Source organism: Brachypodium distachyon, chromosome 1 (genome assembly GCF_000005505.3).
Source record: "Brachypodium distachyon strain Bd21 chromosome 1, Brachypodium_distachyon_v3.0, whole genome shotgun sequence".
Lineage (NCBI taxonomy): Eukaryota > Viridiplantae > Streptophyta > Magnoliopsida > Poales > Poaceae > Brachypodium > Brachypodium distachyon.
In genome coordinates this window covers 18,397,379-18,416,732 of record NC_016131.3, presented here as the reverse complement: position 1 = coordinate 18,416,732, position 19,354 = coordinate 18,397,379, and the positions used below count along the sequence as shown (strand labels likewise).

At 48.5% G+C, this 19,354-nt stretch overlaps 2 protein-coding genes across 3 annotated transcripts; one reads left to right on the top strand and one right to left on the bottom strand.

Annotated features, from left to right (window-relative positions):
- Positions 1–10,879: 10,879 nt before the first annotated feature.
- Positions 10,880–12,220, bottom strand: LOC100836818. Its single transcript, XM_003559970.4, has one exon. The coding sequence runs from the start codon at positions 12,002–12,004 to the stop codon at positions 11,093–11,095; it is 912 nt and encodes a 303-aa protein (XP_003560018.2). The 5' UTR covers positions 12,005–12,220; the 3' UTR covers positions 10,880–11,092.
- A 2,342-nt stretch (positions 12,221–14,562) lies between these two features.
- LOC100828364 (pentatricopeptide repeat-containing protein At5g02860) lies at positions 14,563–19,006 on the top strand. Of its 2 annotated transcripts, none has more exons than XM_010237826.3 (4): positions 14,563–16,994; positions 17,645–17,878; positions 18,596–18,676; positions 18,789–19,006. In XM_010237826.3, exon 1 carries the CDS (start codon positions 14,607–14,609, stop codon positions 16,980–16,982), a length of 2,376 nt encoding a protein of 791 aa, XP_010236128.1. In that variant the 5' UTR covers positions 14,563–14,606; the 3' UTR covers positions 16,983–16,994; positions 17,645–17,878; positions 18,596–18,676; positions 18,789–19,006. The 2 variants fall into 2 exon arrangements, with proteins under 2 accessions (XP_010236128.1, XP_024312886.1); XM_024457118.1 differs by having other exon boundaries at positions 18,585–18,676.
- Positions 19,007–19,354: the final 348 nt, after the last annotated feature.

Genomic DNA, 19,354 nt, shown 5'->3' with positions numbered 1-19,354 from the left:
AGACACGATTACGAGCTCGGACTGCGGGCCCGAGTAACACCTTACTCGTCCACTGGCACCGACTCAAGTCGATAGTTGGTAGCGGCGCCTAGCAGCACGTGCCAACTCCCAAGTAACCACAAAGTATATTGACGAACCATACAATGTGTCATATGCAACATTCCTTTTGCCTCACGATATGTGTGTCGAGCTCAAAGCGAGTGCTTGTCATCCTTGTGGATAGCTTGACTCTCTTCTCGTTCCTGTGATACAGATTTCCGAACGGGTTAACACTTAACCCAAGTCGCATGGCCATGCTTTCCGAATCTTATCACTCGAGAGGGCCCAGAGATATCTCTCTGAACAGGAGGGGCAAATCCCATCTTGATCAACCATGACTCGCAGCATGCTTCTCAGCAAACCCGAAAGCTACCTTTATAACCACCCAGTTACGGAGTAGCGTTTGGCAATCCCTAAGTAGGCCGATTCACATCACAAGCTCATGCGATGACCTCAGATCTAGGAATGGCATATACATCGTAATTGAGACTAACAAATGACAGTCATCTCGTTGTGTCTCAGTGCGGGTCTGTCCGACTCAACAATCTCATTGTCGAGTCCATGCTATCAATCGGCAACACCTTGCCCTATGACTTGTGAAACATAGTCATCATACTGATTCACATTGCTAGTCTAGGTTATGTGTCTGCATAACCTCAATGACCAGGGACCATTAGAACAATCATCATAGAATACATAGTCTCACAAACAAATCACGTATTTATTGATACATATCAGTGATGATGTTCAAGGACAATAACAATAACTCATGAATACATAGGAAATAACATCATCACATGATTGCCTCTAGGGCATATCTCCAACACAGTTCTCAGAAGATCCCGGCCGGCCGTATGGATGGGGGGGCCCCCTCACCCAAGCACGCGACGGAACCTTCCTCGCCGAAAATCCCACCATGCCCGCTGCCCCCAGGGCCGGGCGTACGGGAGCCGCCGGTAATTGGGGAGGTTCTTGCCATATGCAGTTCTGCACCGGATTCGAAGATCATGAGGAAGGAAGCCATCACGGGATATGTGATCGCATCAAACATGGAAGCCATGGAGTTAATCTCGTGGGAATCACGCCTGCCCCCATATGTATAGCGATCACAGGTACTCCTCTCTTCACACCGTCTCATCCTCCGCCTTCAACAGATCCACCCCCCAAGCAATCCTCTCAGGCCGCCAGATCCTCCCTGGCCCAACGGCATGGCAGGCGGTGTTAAGGTGAACGGTGAGAGCCAGGGCAGTGTGACTGGATCTGAGTTTGTCCGTCGCAAAGGCAAGGAGCATGTGGAGGAGGAAGACATGCAGCATCTGGCGGTTGTCGATGCCGTCTTTGCCAACGAGACGCCTGAGCGCAGACCTAGGGATGCAAACCCGGCCAAGGTCCTTGTGGTGGACCTTGACAAACTGAAGCTTGAGATGGGAAGCCAGTGGATTGTGGTAGCGCGCTACGTCACCACCAGCACCTTCAGCTCTGGGAGGCTCTTTCGACGCATGCGCGAGATCTAGCAGCTTTGAGGAGGCGTGGAGTACAAGGATCTGGCAGGAAGTAAGTTTCTGATCGAGTTCAAGCAAGAGGGGGACTACCTATATGTGCTGGCGGGTGGCCCTTGGAATTACCTTGGGGACGTCCTCCTCGTCCTGCCTACGACGGGGAGTCGTCTGTGGCTGAGATGAAGATCAACACGATGCCGGTGTGGGTGAGGATCTTTGACCTGCCGCCTCCAATGATGAATGTTCTGATGGGCAGAGAGATTGGGGAGCTCATTGCGCCGGTGAGGATGGTCTTCACGGATAAAGGCGGCAAGGCATGGGATGAGTTTCTCCGTGTCAGGATTGAGCATGATATCAATAAGCCCATTGAGCCTGTGGTGAGGATCCAGGGAAAGAAGGTCAAGTACCCGAAGAGGTATGAGGTCAAGTATGAACGCCTCCGCCGCTTCTGCTTTTACTGTGGTATCGTCGGTCATGATTACCGGGCATGCGTGATGCCGGAGGAAGAAAAGGTGGTTCGCTTCAGCGTGGGACAGTCTGCCTCTCCATACAAGATATATGATAGGCGGAGCTCCTACCTGCCGGGTGAAGACCTGAAGACCAAGAAGCAGCTGTACTATACGCCGCCTGCGAGGAAGCTGAGTTTGGAAATGTCCAACAAGGACATGAGGGCCTCGGGCAGAAATGGGTCCCCTCGACGCAATATTCCCGTGCCGGACCATCTGATGGCAGCTATGATCCAGGCTGTAGATGGAGTTAGCAAACTCAGTGTGGGTGTTGACATCGGTGACAAGAAGGAGGCTTCAAGTCAGGGAGGGGCGAAACCAGGGGTGGAGCCTACTGATGCTGATGTCTCTGGGTGAGCAGAGGTGAGAATTGCGATCAGAAAGGCACGAAAAGAAGCAGGTCCGAAGTCGGTCGCTGGCGGGGCTACTGCTCCTGTGGCTGCCGCAAACAAGAACACACAGCTGAAGAAGTACAAGAGCAGATCGGCTGGAAGGAAGGCAAGCCAGACTCCGAAAGATGTAGGCCAGGTGCTGGGCAAAAGGAGCAGTGTTGTGTATCCGGTTGGCAAGGAGGCATCACAGGAGAGCAAGAAGGGCAAGTTCGAGGGGAAGGGACAAGCGGCAGCGCCTGAGGGCGATGGGAATTCGGAGAAGCAATTGGAGGCGACCAGTCCCAGGGCCACTGGCAAACTGACGGGTGCGAGCGACAGCGCTTGTCAGGAAAAATGAATCTCTTGTGCTGGAACTGCCGGGGGATCGGCCAACCCCGGACAGTTCAAGAGCTTCTCCATCTGGTCAAGACTCACAAACCGAAGATCGTGTTCCTCTCAGAAACTCGCAATAAAACTTCTGTGATCGAGGGCTTGAGGTGGCGGCTGGGGCTCAAGCATATGATCGCGGTGCCCGGGGAAGGAAAAGGGGGTGGCCTCGCTTTGTTCTCGGATGAAAGTGTGCAAGCAGATTTACTTTTGCTCAATAATCGCTTAATCGATGTAATAATCAGTGAGTCAAATGGAATAAAATGGAGAGGTACTTTCATTTATGGAGAACCTCGCAAACACCTCTGTCACCATATGTGGGAGCTTCTGAGAAGAATCTTCCCCATGAGAACCGAACCTTGAATGGTAATTGGGGATTTTAATGAAATTTTGTGGCAGCATGAACACATCTCATGGAATTTGAGAGGAGAAAAGCAGATGTTGGATTTTAGGGAGGTGCTATCCCACTATGACCTTCATGACCTGGGGTATGTGGGTGCTGATTGGACTTTTAACAATAAACAAGATGGGTACAGGAATATTCGGGTGCATCTAGACAGGGCAGTTGCCAATCCTGCCTGGTCTGCCATGTTCCCGGAGTATGCAGTTCAACACCTGGTTTCTCCCAGATCGGACCACTGTCCACTTTTGTTATCTTTGCAGAAGAAAACTGCTACTGGCCGCCGCTCGGTTGCTAGAAGATACGAGGCCTACTGGGAGCGTGAAGACTGAAGTGGGGAAAGCCTGGGAACAGCAGTGTGCTGGTGGCGATTTGGGTGCTATTACGGCTACTCTGAACGGGACTATGAGGCATCTGCATGTGTGGAGCGGAGCCACCATTGGCGCTATCGGAAAAATGATCGACAAGAAGAGAGCTCAAATGCAGAAGTTGGTGCAACGCCGGAATGGTCAAGGCCGAAGGAGATACAAGGCTTTATCGGCTGAACTGGACGAACTGCTTGGGAAAGATGAGGTTAAGTGGCATCATCGCTCTCGGGGGGACTGGATCCGCGCGGGAGACCGCAACACGGCTTTTTTCCATCGCAAAGCCACCTGGAGAGTTAAAAAGAACAAGATTACTAAGCTGACTAGAGTTGATGGGTCTGTTGCTGTGGACACGACTGAGATCGAGGAGATGGCCACTGTGTACTTCAGAGAGCTCTTCATCAGAGATGACAACGTACAGCCTGGCCCTCTTATTGACTGTATTACGGCTAAGGTGGACGGGCACATGAATCAAGACCTGTGCAAAGAATTTACGGACAAAGAAATTAGCGACGCCCTCTTCCAAATTGGGCCCCTCAAAGCCCCAGGGCCGGATGGTTTCCCGGCGCGTTTCTTCCAGCGTCACTGGGCCACGGTGAAGAAGGATATTATCCGTGCGGTGAGGAATTTTTTTGTTACAGGTGCCATGCCCGATGGAGTTAACGATACAGTTATTGTGCTCATCCCCAAGATCAAGAACCCTTTGTACCTAAAGGATTTCCGCCCGATTAGTTTATGCAATGTGATCTACAAGGTTGTGACGAAGTGCCTGGCCAACCGCCTCCGTCCGCTGTTGAATGTTTTAATTTCGGATTCCCAGAGTGCCTTTGTCCCAGGGAGAATGATTACGGATAATGCGATCATTGACTTCGAATGCATCCATGCACTTCAACATGGAGAAAACACCGGCAAGTTTTGTGCTTGTAAGCTAAGCCTATGATCGTGTTGATTGGGGATATCTTGAAGCTGCCCTATGTAAATTTGGGTCCGATGTCAAATGGGTTAACTGGATCATGTCATGCGTACGCTCTGTCAGGTATGCTGTGAAGGTGAATGGCCATATTTTGGAAAGCTTTCGCCCGACGAGAGGACTAAGACAGGGAGACCCCCTTTCCCCCTTTCTTATTCCTTTTTGTGGCCGACGGCTTATCATGTTTGTTTGGGAAAGAAATTGAAAATGGTAACCTAAGTGTGCTAAATATTGCTCGTCGTGGGCTGGGCATATCGCACCTCTTATTTGGTGATGACAGCCTTTTGTTCTTTCAAGCAAGACATGACCAAGCTCTAATTATAAAAAGGATCCTCAACGGTTATGAATCTTGTACTGGTCAACTCCTCAGCCCTTCAAAATGTTCAATTCTCCTAGGAAAAAATGTGCCACAGGTCAAAGGAGCTGCTGTCGCTGCCGTGCTGAATGTGTCCAATATGGCATTCGAGGAAAAATATCTCGGACTCCCAGTCCCAGAGGGACGCATGAAGAATGATTGGTTCCAATCTGTTAAAGATAAGGCAAGGAAGAGACTTAATGACTGGTCCGAGAAATATCTCTTAGCCGGCGGCAACGAAGTACTGATCAAGTCGGTAATTCAATCTCTGCCCACGTACGCAATGAGTGTTTTTAAATTTTCTAAATGACTTTGTGAGGAGTTGGAACACATTACTAGAGACTTTTGGTGGGGGGATGAGCATAACAGAAGAAAAATACACTGGATCGCTTGGGATAAATTGATTCGGCCAAAAAACAAAGGAGGTATGGGTTTTCGAGATATGGCACTGTTCAATCAAGCTCTGTTAGCAAAGTAGGCATGGCGCCTCCTTGATAAACCAGACAGTCTTGGTGCCCGGCTGATCAAGTCCAAATACTATCCTAATGGCAATTTACTGGATACGACATTCATCCAATCTGCTTCGCCGGTTTGGCAAGGTATCACCCACTGTCTCAAGCTCCTGAAGAAAGGATATTTTTGACGGATTGGAAACGGATACACGGTGGACATATGGCGCCACAACTGGCTTCCTAGAGGAAACCTGCGTCCATCGGGCAGAATGGGGAACTCTCGATTAAGGCGAGTCTCTGATCTCATTAACCAGGACTCTGGCACTTGGAATGAGCCGCTCATCCGCCGTATCTTTTACCCCCACGATGCTGATATGATCGCCCAATTGAAGCTACCTGTGAACCAACATGATGATGTCTTGGCTTGGTTCCCTGATAAACTGGGCATGTTCACGGTGAAATCTGCCTACATGCTGGCTCTAGACCTATCAATGGGGGAGGGGAATGGCAGCTCAAGCTCTAGCCCTGACGGAAATCGCAAGATTTGGGATGTGATCTGGAGGTGTAATGTTCCTCCGAAAGTGCGCGTTTTTGCATGGAAGCTCACCACAAGCTCGCTGGCAGTCCAGGCTAACAGGTGCAAGCGCATCAAAAATACCAAACCCACCTGTGAGATTTGTGGTATGGGTGATGAGACAGGCTACCACGCTGTGATGGCATGCCCCAAGGCCCGGGACCTCCGCCAGCGTATGAGACTGGAAGATCCCTCCTGAAAACTTACTGAAGCAGAATGGGGAGGACTGGGTTCTGGTGTTGCTTGATTCGGTGTCCCCAAGCACTCGTCAGCACCTGTTGTTCTTGTGGTGGCGTGCTTGGCACCACAGAAACGATGTGTTGTTCAACAAGGGCAGTGCCAGTATTGAGGAATCGGCCCGGTTCATATGCGGCTATGCCCGTGCGCATGAGAATCTCAAGGGGGGCGACGCTGCTATATACAATAGCCTGAACCTGTGTAACAGCTCAACTGTAGCTCAGTCTGTAGCTGATCCGGATCTTCTGACTCAATCGGTTTGCTCTCCTGCTATCCAGTCTGCAGCGCAGGGCATATGGCGCCCTCCGGCCCCTAACTTGCAGAAGCTCAACATGGATGCGAGCTTTTCTGAACACTCCAAGGAGGCCTGGTGGGGTGGCGTGCTCAGAACTTGTAATGGGGAGATTGTCGCATCCGCTTGGGGACAGATCGTAAACTGCTCATACCCCAACGAAGCTGAAACTGCCGCCTACCTGCTTGGAATTGAGACCCTCTGCATGCAGCCGGGGGTCAATCTGCATCTGGAATCCAATTGCCAGCAGCTTGTCAACAACCTGAACTCCAACTCAGTAGACAGATCTTCCTCTTGCTTCTTGCTTCAGGAGATTAGGAGAGCTTTGGTGTCCTGTAATGGCTTCTTAATTAGTTGGGTGTGCCGGGAGGGCAACTCGTTAGCTCATGTTATTGCTCAGTATGCTAGATTGTCGAAAACGACTGATCTGCTAAGGGGTCTGTCCCTGTATCGGTTGTTGCTCAGTGTGATGTACCCTGTAACCTGTTATCTTTGGCGAGCTAATGGATTGTTTCTTCTTAAAAAAAAAAGTAAACACAATGATTTTTTTTCATTTGTTGATCACTTACTACTTCCTCTGATTCATAATAAGTGTTTCAGATTAAGCACAGTGGGACACTTATTATGGATAGGAGGGAATACTTTATTTTCTCCGCAAGCCGGACAATCTCCTATACTTGCAACTCTCAGCAAATCACATGTTTCTTTTTACTTAGCACTTGCAGATACGATTATTACCGACTTCACAATATGTTTCTGTGCTGATGTCCGGGCTGCCAATGCCAATCTGATTGGAACAGGATCGGCATATTTGGAGAAGAAAGCTGGGTAAGGCGACACTCGGGGTTAGGAAGAAGGGTATGTTTTGGACCGCGGAGCATTGCGGAAGGCTGGGAGCGGAAAGAGGCGAGGAAGATATATATTGGGGATATGTTTTGCAACACATTCTTGGCAATGCATCCAGACTTGACCACAACTGCACAAGATCACTTATACCCATATATTTTGATCCGAACAAACACAAGGTGATGCGTGTTACAACAAGGCGTAGAACATGAAGAAGGGGTACGTAGAGCTAACATAGAGTTGACCTCTGATCGCCCGCAAATCTTCGTTTGGGTTACCGATCTGTATTTTAAGTTACTGCTTGGCAACAACCTTTCCGGGTCCACTCGGAAATGGGTTGATTGGAACTCTAAGCATGAATGAACCCATGATCTGTGAATTAGGAGAGATTGCACCATCCACTATACCACTATATACTATGACTGCATACTTGTAGAATTACATATGCGCAATACACAATCATCTTCACAATCAATCAATAAATAAATGATTAAAGAATCTAGTCCGATAAATTGTTGGTATTCTCCGGTTACCGTGGCTACTGCAAAACTTGTTTCCTTTCAGGAGGAAAATGGAATCAGGTAGCGAAAAGCTTACCGCCAACGAAGCTTTTTGACCAAAAAAAAGGAGCACATTTGGCAATCATTCTCAAATTTGGGTCACTATAAAGGCAAGTAAGACACAATGCTTCGTATTTCCAAGGAATTGACAAGGTAAAAGAATCGTATGCCAATAAAAAATGATCAAAGTACACAATATACTAGATAGTACTGCGTTTTGTGTCAAAAAAGAAAGTCCGGCCTGCATTTTGCGTATAAGGTTTATTCTTATTTTTGCGGAAGTATAAGTAGTCTACGACCCAAAGAAAAAAAATCTAGTGTGTAAAATGCATTGTTCATCAGTGCAAGTTGTGATTTTATTCATATACATCATGCTGTAATATGTCTCCTCGTAGATTTTGGTTGCAAAAATATGATCACACGCATCCTGTACATAAAAAAGACAGATTAACGCATCTCCAACACGTATATTGTTAGCTGATCAAAACGTACTATTTGTTTAAAATAAATCTTACTTTATTGATCAAGTCAAAATTTAAAACAGTTCACTGGATAGACAAGAAAAAAAAACTGAAAACAAAACAAAACGATATCAAGAAAAACGAAAATAAGGGCTGCCCGTCTTCATTGGGCTGGCTCCAATAACTGCGACGTGCCCGAAGGCCGGAGCTGACTGCTGCCGGGCTGCTATCTGTATGGTTTTGGCATTGGCTGCTCCGTGTTAATCGGCCGAGATGTATCTTCCGTGGCCCGTAAAAATCATGTCCTACATGCGTCCAGGCCCAGAACAACCCTGGGCCCAAATCATTGATTTTCTTGCGTAAACTAACCCCCGAAAGCCAAACATTCTGAAGTCTGAACTAGCGAACTGACAGATTGAGAGTCTGATCCTGCTGTTCTCAAAAAAGAAAAGAAAAAAAGAGTCTGATCCTGCACCCACCCACACAGACACAACAACGCGACATGATTGTTTCACTACACGTGTTTGAAACTTGGCTGCCGTGCAGTCCTACAGGGCCGATACTTTCAGCTGCGACTCTCGCATGTCGCAGAACCGTCTGATTACAAACCGGCTCTCGATGCTGCTAGCCCAAAGACGGACACGCTGCAAACCCTGTGCCAGGAATTGCAACTCGCAAGCATCTTAATATGGATTGGATTCCCATTGTCAAGGGCTGTACTTATTTGGATCGAAAAATTTACGATGACAGACTGATGAGTGCTGACAGCTGAGACATTCCGCTAGCTCTGGAGCGGCAGCAACGGAGAGTATGATTTGATTAGGATGGAACGATTAGACCTAGTAAACACTTTTATCCACCTCGGGAATTGGAACCAAGCGGCGGCAGACAAAACATGCATCGCAGCCTTTCTCGTGTAGCTGCGCGAGATGATGTCCTGATTAAGCTCTTTGTTTTTATGTTCCAGCGTGCAGTGCGCATCATAGGCTCTCGGAGACACGCTCACTCGCACGCACTTCTTTTTAACTTTGTCCTGCTACGAAAAATTCTGCCTTTCACGAGCTGGTGCCCCACTTTTTTCCAGCTACTTTTCTTTGTGCCCCTTTCTTTGGTGTGTTTTCCGCGCGTTTCACTCGATTAGCCTCGCTTTTCTTCCAGTACCAGGCAAACCAAAGGCGCCACGTACGAGTTCTCGTATGCTGGTGAGAAACTAGGTGCGTATTTGGACATCCGTTTTGAATTTCATGCCAAAGTCTGAATCTTTGCAAGCAAAGTGCAGCGTTTTATATTTTCCTCTGCAAGTTTCAGCGCCGGAAAGCAACGACCGTTTCAGGAGGTCTCAAGCCACGCCCGTCCGTGCCGCTGTAAAACATCCGGGGTTTTTTGTTTTGAGCAGCTGTAAAACATCCGGTTAGGTGCGGTTGGACGAGCTAACGGAAAAAGGAGACAAGAAAAATCCCGTGCCGCTCCAACGATCACCGAATCATTAACTTCTCCACCGGAAGAAACAGCCACGCGCGGGCTCTTAATCGAATTCGAGGAAGGCACCAGGAACGGCGCGTCAATGCGTCATGCGTGCAGCCAAAAGTGCGGAGCGTTTCGACCTCTCTGGCACACGAAAGCACGCGGGCTGGCTCAGCGGTGTCCTTTTCGCTCAGGTTCCCGGCGAGAAATGGAAAGGGGGTGGTCGCCGTCGTGGAACGGATTATGATGAGAGGGGTCGCCGTCGCCACCGACCGCACGCAATTGTGCTACGCCTGTAGGACTAGGAGACTCCTCGCGGCTCGCTCCCACACGTCCCGGTCAGGAAATCCTCTCGGGATCGATACGACAGGGGGAAAAGCGGCACACGAATTAGACGTAACGTAGACGCGGACCGTAGACCCACCGCTCGCCCGAGCCGGTTCATGCCGCTGGACTCGCTAGCTGCTGCACGGTCCGGAGCCCCTCCCCGCCGTCGTGGCCATATTTGAAACGGCGGTGATTTCGCTGGAAATTCATGCGGAACCACAGTCGATTTTTCGCTGTAATCGAGGAGAAAGGTCGGCAATTGAATGAAAGCCGCTGGCCGGTTTCGTCGTGTTCCATGGCCATGGGTCGCCTGCTTGATCCCAGCTCGCTGCGTCACGCCTGTCGCGGCTCGTTGGAGATGGCCAGAGGGCTTCTGGGCTTCCTGGCATCCTCGCCATCAGCGCCCGGCCAAGCTTAGCTCGTTGTCGGTGCAGGTCGTGGCAGCAAAACAGTTTGCTCGTTGAAGATGAATTCGACAGGGGGGGTAGTACGTGTGCGGATCGGTCGTTTTTTATGAACACGACTGACAGCCAGCTGACAGGTTAGTATGGGTGTACTACTACACGCATGTGAGGTGAATTCCGTGGAGTTCTTTTTTAATTGTAAGATTCCAGCAAACAAGGACTAACGACAGAATGAAAATTCGTACAGCCATGCTGGTCGGAGAAATAGAACATGTACCTTGCGAATTTGCACGATCCAGGAACGGAAGATCGATGAGTCATATGAGGAACTCCATGGAATGTACCACCGTTTATAATCTGTACAAACAAGTTGTTTTTCTAATCGAGCATTTCCCGTTAATCAAACCAGAAAAATCTAATGATCAGATCCCTCCTAGCAATAGCATAGACAACTCTGTACAGACGAAGTTATATTTTTCAATTCAGCAATTCCGGTTAATCAAACGAGAAAAATCTAAGCAATCAATCTAAATGTTTCCTCGATCATACACGGCTGAGAGAGACCAAGGATCTTTGCACAAGATCACTTCTTCTGCCTGGTGATGGACAGCTCTTCGAGCCAGTCTAAAATCCTAATACGGCGGACGCTGCGGCCTTTCTTCTTCACGCCCCCATCATCTCCGCTCTTCTTCGCCGCCTCCGGCAAGCCTGCAGGCTCGACGACGACGTCGGGCGAGCACCTACATCCGAAGCCGTCGCCGAACAGCCCCGCGCCATGCTTCCTCAGGCTCTTCTCCACGGCGCTGGCCGCCCGCTCGAACCTCGCGCTCCTGCCGCTGCCGCCCCTCGACGCCGCTGTGATCTTGGCATCGGCTAGGCGCGGCGGGTACACATCGGGGGCCCCGACGACGCCGAGCCGTATGAAATTGAAGCCGCCCCACGCGGCGCCGGCTGGCGGCGGCGGGGCCGAGGACCCCGTGCTGCGGCGCGGCCGCGCGCTGCGGCTGCGCAGCTGCGGCGACGGGCTCGGGTGCGCGTAGAACAGGCTGCTCGCCAGCGACCTCCGCGGCGCCGCGGCGGCGCCATGGAGGACGGCGTCGGAGGCGGCGCTCTTGGACGAGTGGCTCCGGCTGACGCAGCCGGTGCTGCTGCTGCTGCCGCTGGAGCTCGCGCTGCGGCGGCCGGAGTCGGAGCGCGAGCCTAGGCCGGCGGCGGCGGCGGCGGAATCGGACCGCGGGAGGGTGGGGGAATCGGGGGCGGGGTGGAGCGGGAGGAGCTTGCCGTGGGAGAAGAGCTCGTCGGCCACGCACATGTCGCCCGCGCCAGAGGGGAGAAGGCCGCCTGCAGTGGATAGGATACGGAACTCGAAGCCGTCGTCGGTGGCGGCTGCTTCTGGGGACTCGTCACGGGGGTCTGCCATGGTCGGCTTCTTTCCTTGGTCCAAGGAGAAGGGTGGGGAAGAGATGGTCGGGTTTTGTTGTGTTCTGGTCTTCATTTTGGCTTGTCCGGTTTGCGAAGCAAGGAAGGGGGTGCCGGATGCGGTTATGTTGCTGGGGCCCTGGGATGTCAGTGCTCGTACCGTGTACAGTACTTAAATAGTCAATTTGGTCAATGCACAAAATTGGGTGGTCAATGGTACCAGCCGGGGCGCCGGGGCCCTGGTTTTGGTTGCCACAAGTTTTGGAGAAAAATTATGACAGATGTTCATAGTAGTGGTTTTGGACCTTTTGGTTGCCACAAGTTTTGGAGTAATTTGCTTAAGAGGTGGAGAGATCGTATTTCACGGAAATAAAGATGCCTGGGCAGTGGTCCGTCGCTTAATTACCACCGCTCGTTGAATTTGACATAAATAACTGAGGGCACCAATTGAAATACTCTGAAAAATTGGAGTATGTGGTTAAATTTGAAAAAAATAGTGCAATAATCAATATCCGAAGCATGCCAAGTGGTATTTTTTAACTCGTTGACATTTAAGGTGCTATATTAGTATGATGCATCTATTGTCTAGATGTAGAATGCGTCCAAAAGACGGTCACTCAACATTCATGATTGTTCAACGACCTGCAAATAGACATTTGATCCGGGCCATGTTTTGCCGGATAAGAATCACATATCGACATTAATATTTCCAAAATTAGCGAGTGAATGTTCGATCTGGCCTCAAGCCGTGTTTTACTGAACGACCGCTACGGACGGACATTAATGGTTCTAAATCTGTCGGGTCAACGTTCGCTCATCGTACCGAACGAGCGCTACGGACGAACATTAATGGTTCTAAATGGCATGTCAACGTTCGCTCATCGTCCTATGACATTTTTTTATATACAAAATGAGCACTACAAAATAACGCTAATAGTTCTAAATATGACGACTTTACTTGATCCATATCTAACAAGCAAAATTTCATCGCTTGGTCGAGTGTGATCCATTGACGATTTTTTCACTATGATCGATCGGGGGCGAAGAAGTAGGTGCAGAGATGACAATGAGGAGGATAACCCGTAAGGAGTGTGAACGACCAAACGGTTGTGACTTGTGTGTTAATCAGGTTCCCTATAATTTCAAGTAATTAGTATATTGTCATCACTAAAGTATAATTCCCCTGAGGTGTGGAGGTATAAATTTGTGTACATGTTTCTCTTCCGTGCCTCTCTGTCCACGTCTTCCTGCTTAATGTTTATTACTCCCTCCGTTTCATATTAAGTGACTTTTTATTACATGTATCTAGACGCTTTTTACCTATAAATACATTCATATTTAAGCAAATTTGAGTCATTTAATATGAGATGGAGGAAGTATAATTTGAAGGTAATTCTCTCCTTTCAACGCCGTTTGAACGGCACTCTGCAGTTGGCAGAGGAACGGGAGTGAATCACGTCCAAGTGTCCAACTAGCAACGTCCTCATCAGTTCATCACCCAATTTACGCCGCTCGAAGAAACCTTGAGGGAAGGGGTCTAAGTAATATGGAAGGCATAATCTGGCTTAGATTAAGGCGAAGGGGACTGGACCATCAACCCAAAGGCATTAATTGGTACTACTCCACAAAGACAGTGGCATGTGATAATTGTTGATCCGATATTCCGACAGCAGATTAGAGCAGCAGCTGTCAAGGATCCCAAGGCTTTTCCTGCCATCAGCTGCAGCACTTCGCACCGATCCACGTCTCGTTTGTCTCGTGCCGAGTCGGATGCGACGGGACCTTCGTGCGCGCCTCATTGACCTCCGACGCGGGTCACCGGTCACGGGGCATCAGCAAGCAACGGGTGGTGGGCTTTGGCCGCTTTCGGCTCATTTATGGGCCGGTATGACTACGCTCTCGTGGTGATCCGTCGGTCGGCTGCGGCGTTTCTTGGCAAGTCATGGGTGCATTTGCACTTGCATCGACCGGTCTACAACTTTTACGTGGTCACGACGGCCAGGAGGACGTGACGTCTGCGCTTTATCTATCTCCTGGTACAGGTACTACAGTAGCATGGCTTGGAAGCTTCGGGCATGGGGTCTCAATCCCATGCATTCATGTCATCAGTTCAGGCTTTTGACTGTATACATTGCGTGAGGGCAGTAGCGTGGACGGTCAGAAAAAGAGGCCCATGAGTTAAAGAAATAGTCGTCTCATAGACTATCCTCCACCTCGAGGCTTCAATTTAGTACAAGGACATCTCATCGAGAAGGTTGAGCCATGTCTGGCCCAAACTAGATTAATGAACCCATAGTGAGTGAAACATTTTTTTGTTAATTATGCTTTGTAGCTTCTTCTTTTTTTGAGGGAAAAATTATGCTTTGAAGGAAGACAGAAACACAGAACCGTAGCCGGCGATATATAGGCTTTTTGATCTTGGCCCAGACGTTCTGTCCCTGGTATTTTTGGGCCAATAGACTGAACCCAATGGTCCCAATCTACCAGTCTACGAGACCACTCTCAGGTCTTCACAGGCCGCCCCTGAAAATCGAAGGTCTTCATATGCCGAGGGCCCAACTGCCACCCGCAGTTCCGCATTATCCCATATCCAGTCATCTTCTCCACGAGCGGCCGCGCCGGTGCCAAGCCAACGGCCATAACCCCTAAACCCCCGCAGCCAACCACCCACACCCGCCATGGCCGAAACCATCGTCTTCCCGCTCCCTCTCCGAGCGCCCGCCCCGCCGACCATGAGCCACCATCCTCCCGCGCACTCCCCTCCCCGCCTCTTCTCCCCAGCCTCCCTCCTATCCTCCTCCCGCCCCACCCCCACCTCCTCCTCCCGCACCCCGCGGCTCGGACGCCCCCACGACCCTACTCGCCGCGGCGGCGGCAGTGGGCAAGCCTGGAACCTGCCGCCCTCCCTCTCCCTCCCGGCGCGGCGCGCGCTCCTCTCCCTCCTGTCGGACGCCCCCGACCGTGCCTCCCCGCGCGACGTTCTCTCCGCGCTCCCGGCCGCCGACCTCGCCGCCGTGCTCAGCGCCCTCGCCTCCCGCGGCCGGCCCGGCGTCGCCCTCGCTGCCATCCACGCCGCGCGGGACCTCCACGGCGAGCGCGTCCTCCACCATCCCCGCGTCCTCCCCACAGCCATCCGCGTCCTCGCGCGTGCCGGTCGCCTTGCTGACGCCTCCGCGCTCCTCGATGCCGCGCCGGACCCCGACGCCAGCGCCTACACGGCCCTCATCTCAGCGCTCTCCCGCGCCAGCCGGTTCAGGGACGCGGTTGCCGTGTTCCGCCGTATGGTCGCTAACGGCGTCTGTCCCGCCCTCGTCACCTACAACGTCGTGCTCCATGTCTACTCCAAGATTGCTGTTCCGTGGAAGGAGGTGCTAGCACTCGTGGACTCCATGAGGAAGGACGGAATTCCGCTGGACAGGTACACATACAACACGCTCATTAGCTGTTGCCGTCGGAGGGCACTCTACAAGGAGGCAGCAAAGGTGTTCGATGAAATGAGGGCTGCTGGGTTCGAACCTGACAAGGTCACGCTCAATTCTCTGCTCGATGTGTATGGTAAGGCTCGGAGGTATGATGAGGCAATCGGCGTGCTCAAAGAGATGGAGCAAGGGGGCTGTCCACCCAGTGTAGTGACCTACAATTCGCTCATTTCGTCGTATGTGAAGGACGGTCTGTTGGAAGAGGCGACACAGCTCAAAGAGGAGATGGAGGTTAAGGGGATTGAGCCGGATGTCATTACATACACGACATTGGTTTCTGGTCTTGACAGGGCTGGCAAAATTGATGCAGCAATCGGGACATATAATGAAATGTTGAGGAATGGATGTAAGCCGAATCTGTGCACGTACAATGCATTGATCAAGCTGCATGGTGTGAGGGGAAAGTTCCCAGAGATGATGATTGTGTTTGATGAGATCAGGTCTGCTGGGTTTGTGCCAGATGTTGTGACCTGGAACACGCTCTTAGCTGTGTTTGGACAGAATGGGTTAGACACTGAGGTGTCTGGAGTATTTAAGGAGATGAAGAAATCTGGTTATGTTCCTGAGCGGGACACATATGTTTCACTCATTAGTTCATATAGTAGATGTGGCTTGTTTGACCAAGCAATGGAGATATACAAAAGGATGATTGAAGCTGGTATACATCCTGACATTTCGACATATAATGCTGTTCTATCTGCACTAGCTCGTGGTGGGCGTTGGGAGCAGGCAGAAAAGTTGTTCGCTGAGATGGAGAATCTGGATTCTAGGCCTGATGAGCTTAGTTACTCTTCACTGCTTCATGCATATGCTAATGCAAAGAAGTTGGACAAAATGAAATCTTTGTCCGAAGATATTTATGCAGAGAGGATAGAGTCACACAACGGGCTAGTGAAAACATTGGTGTTGGTAAATAGCAAAGTTAATAACTTATCCGACACAGAAAAGGCGTTCTTGGAACTGAGGAGGAGGCGGTGCTCTCTGGACATTAACGTTCTGAATGCCATGATTTCCATATATGGGAAAAATGGGATGGTTAAGAAGGTGGAGGAGATTCTTTCACTCATGAAGGAAAGTTCTATCAACCTCAGCACCGCAACGTACAACAGCTTGATGCATATGTATTCTCGTTTAGGTGATTGTGAGAAGTGTGAAAATATCCTCACTGAGATCAAGTCAAGTCGTGCGCGTCCTGATCGATACTCTTATAACACTATGATCTATGCGTATGGAAGAAAAGGGCAGATGAAAGAAGCCTCAAGATTGTTCTCTGAGATGAAATGTTCGGGTCTGGTACCAGATATTGTGACATACAATATTTTTGTCAAGAGTTACGTGGCCAATTCAATGTTTGAAGAAGCTATAGATTTAGTACGTTATATGGTTACTCATGGTTGCAAGCCCAATGAGAGAACTTACAATACAATACTTCAGGAGTACTGCAGCCATGGTAGGATAGCTGATGGCAAATCATTCATCAGCAACCTCCCTGAGCTTCATCCTGGAATATCTAAACGAGAGCAACAAAGGCTGCTAGAATTGTTGGCTAAGCACACATCAAGAGATAGTGGTTGAATTATGAACCTGGTTTGTACTCTTAAGTGTGACAAGTAGATATAACTGTTTGTGTAGTTGTCCTTAGCAACCTGTACTTCATAGTGGAAATGCACAGAATATATTTCTCTGTAGAAAAATTGAAACAAACCACTAAAATACATTTAGTTTCTTGGTTTATCTTGCGGAGGAACACTTTTCTGTAACCCTTCAACACAGATGAGTTGCTGTGTTTTAGTTATCTTGGTTGGTTGGCTCTGATATTTTGGAACCTTTGCCTGTAAGCAATGTGTTACATGTGTATATTGTCTTCTATTTGTACACAATACTTGAAGTTTTGAGAGGTAGCTCAACTTTAGGTTAGTTCTTCAGTTTTCTTTAAGATATTCTCCATTTATTGTTTATGATTTTGTTTCTTCAACTGTATGCTGAAAATTTCAAAATATCTTCTTCAAAATAAAAGTGAAACACCAATACATTGGTACATCTGTTTTCTTATTTGATGAGGTCATTTTTTTATTGCGTGCAGTCAAAGCACATAGGTTAATCTATTATATATTGCTAATGGAAGAAATATTGGGCATCTTGTTTGTGACGTTGTGTGCACTATTCTTAGTAGACATGCTTGAGTGGTTTTATTAGCATATTGTTTCTTTTCTCATTGTGTCTCAACGCAAGTGCAGATTGATCATTTTCCGTTGTTCACGTTGATCTTGACTGATTGAAATTTTGGTGAGCCTCCATATAGAGTGCACTCTCCACCAGCACTCTGATGCACAACCACCAGCCCCATCTCTCCTAGCGCCGCCAGCTGCACTTTATACCGTCGCCTACCGAAGATCCCAGTGAGAACAACTTAGATCTGGTTCGACTTAACGCCTGGAGAGGAGATGTTTGAACCAACCTCGAATCCTCAGGTTTCTTTATCTAACTTAATGCTCTTTGCTTCTATTTTTGTTTCTGTTTGAATACACGATAGTTCATGATGCATGGATTGAATGAAATCAATGCATATTTTGATGGCTGGATGCTTGATGTGTTATGATATTTCATGTCCGTGAATTTGTTGAGTACATGGAACTAGATTTGATCACAACATGCATAACTGGCATATTTGGTTCATAAGCAAATTTCTTTCTCGATGTAGTTGTATTAAGAACAGATATATCACAGTAGTGATAAATCATAAATGAGTATCTGCATGCTTGGCTTTCCTCCTCTTTCTTGTCACCATCTCTCTGTTCCCAGATACAATGGCTGCTATGTATTTGCCACCTTCTGTGTGCCTTCTTAATGTGTTCTACAACAGCGTATAGCTACCAATTGTAGTTTAACATATTAATTTGCCATTACCGTCAATTGATGTTTCTTATTGATTAATGCCAAATGATCATGTTTCTTAAGTAACTGAAAAGGGGGATATTTTACTGCTGCTTCCTATCAATCATAGGCTGCGGCGATCAAAATGGTCATCTCATCCTTTAAAACTTAAGATTAGAGTTGCAAATTGTTTCTGCATTGCTATATGGAGTGCACTATCAGAGATATGACCACCTAATTTTTTTGCTTGTCCTTGATATTTTGTTCTTAATTGCATTCCCATAATAAGATTTCATGATTTAGTAATTTTACAGGCAGGGCCCATTACTCCATTAGAGGTGCTGGGAATACATTGAGGTTAAAACAGATGTTCAGGCTGATATGAAGCAGGACAGGTATATATATTAACTGCCTAAAATCGTACAATGTCATACAATCACGATAATGCACAGTCCATGTTGTGATTATTAAATGCGTACGCTAAATTATGTGTACGTCAAATAACAGAATATTCCTGGAGATGCGTTGCTGGATAAGATGGATAGCAGTTATGTAGTTGATCTTCTATTCCAAATCAATTTTTAGGCCAGCATTCTATCCATCACTTTTTTTCAGCAAGACAACTGACCTGCTTATTGCATGAGAGAGTTGAAGCAATTGGCATAGTTATCTCTGCTGCTTCCATTTGTGGAACTCTTTGTTCAGTTCAATATAAAGATCTACCAGAATGGTTGTATATAGAAATGTAACGGGATTGCTCACTTGCTGTTTGGTGGTGTCTTCTCTCAGTCAACAAGGTGAGATATACAAAGAATTTCCTCTTGTAGCCTATTTGTGTATTACTCCCCTACTATAGGGAACATTCTATTGTTCATGCATTTAGTCATGCATTCGTGCTCTTCACACAAACATTTACATTCCTATGCTTTCTCAAACCTTGAAAATGACAGATAGACCCTGCACTGTCAGCATTTTGTCAGGTTTTGCACTAGTATGTAGTACTTTTCTTTTGGTGATCTGTAGTTGAAAAATTGTAGAGGAAGCACTGGATGCAGTTTGGAGAACCTGGGAGA

Bases quoted from the DNA above. Each gene is read 5' to 3' on its own strand.
- LOC100828364 (XM_010237826.3), top strand. From the start codon at position 14,607: ATGGCCGAAACCATCGTCTTCCCGCTCCCTCTCCGAGCGCCCGCCCCG.
- LOC100836818 (XM_003559970.4), bottom strand. From the start codon at position 12,004: ATGAAGACCAGAACACAACAAAACCCGACCATCTCTTCCCCACCCTTC.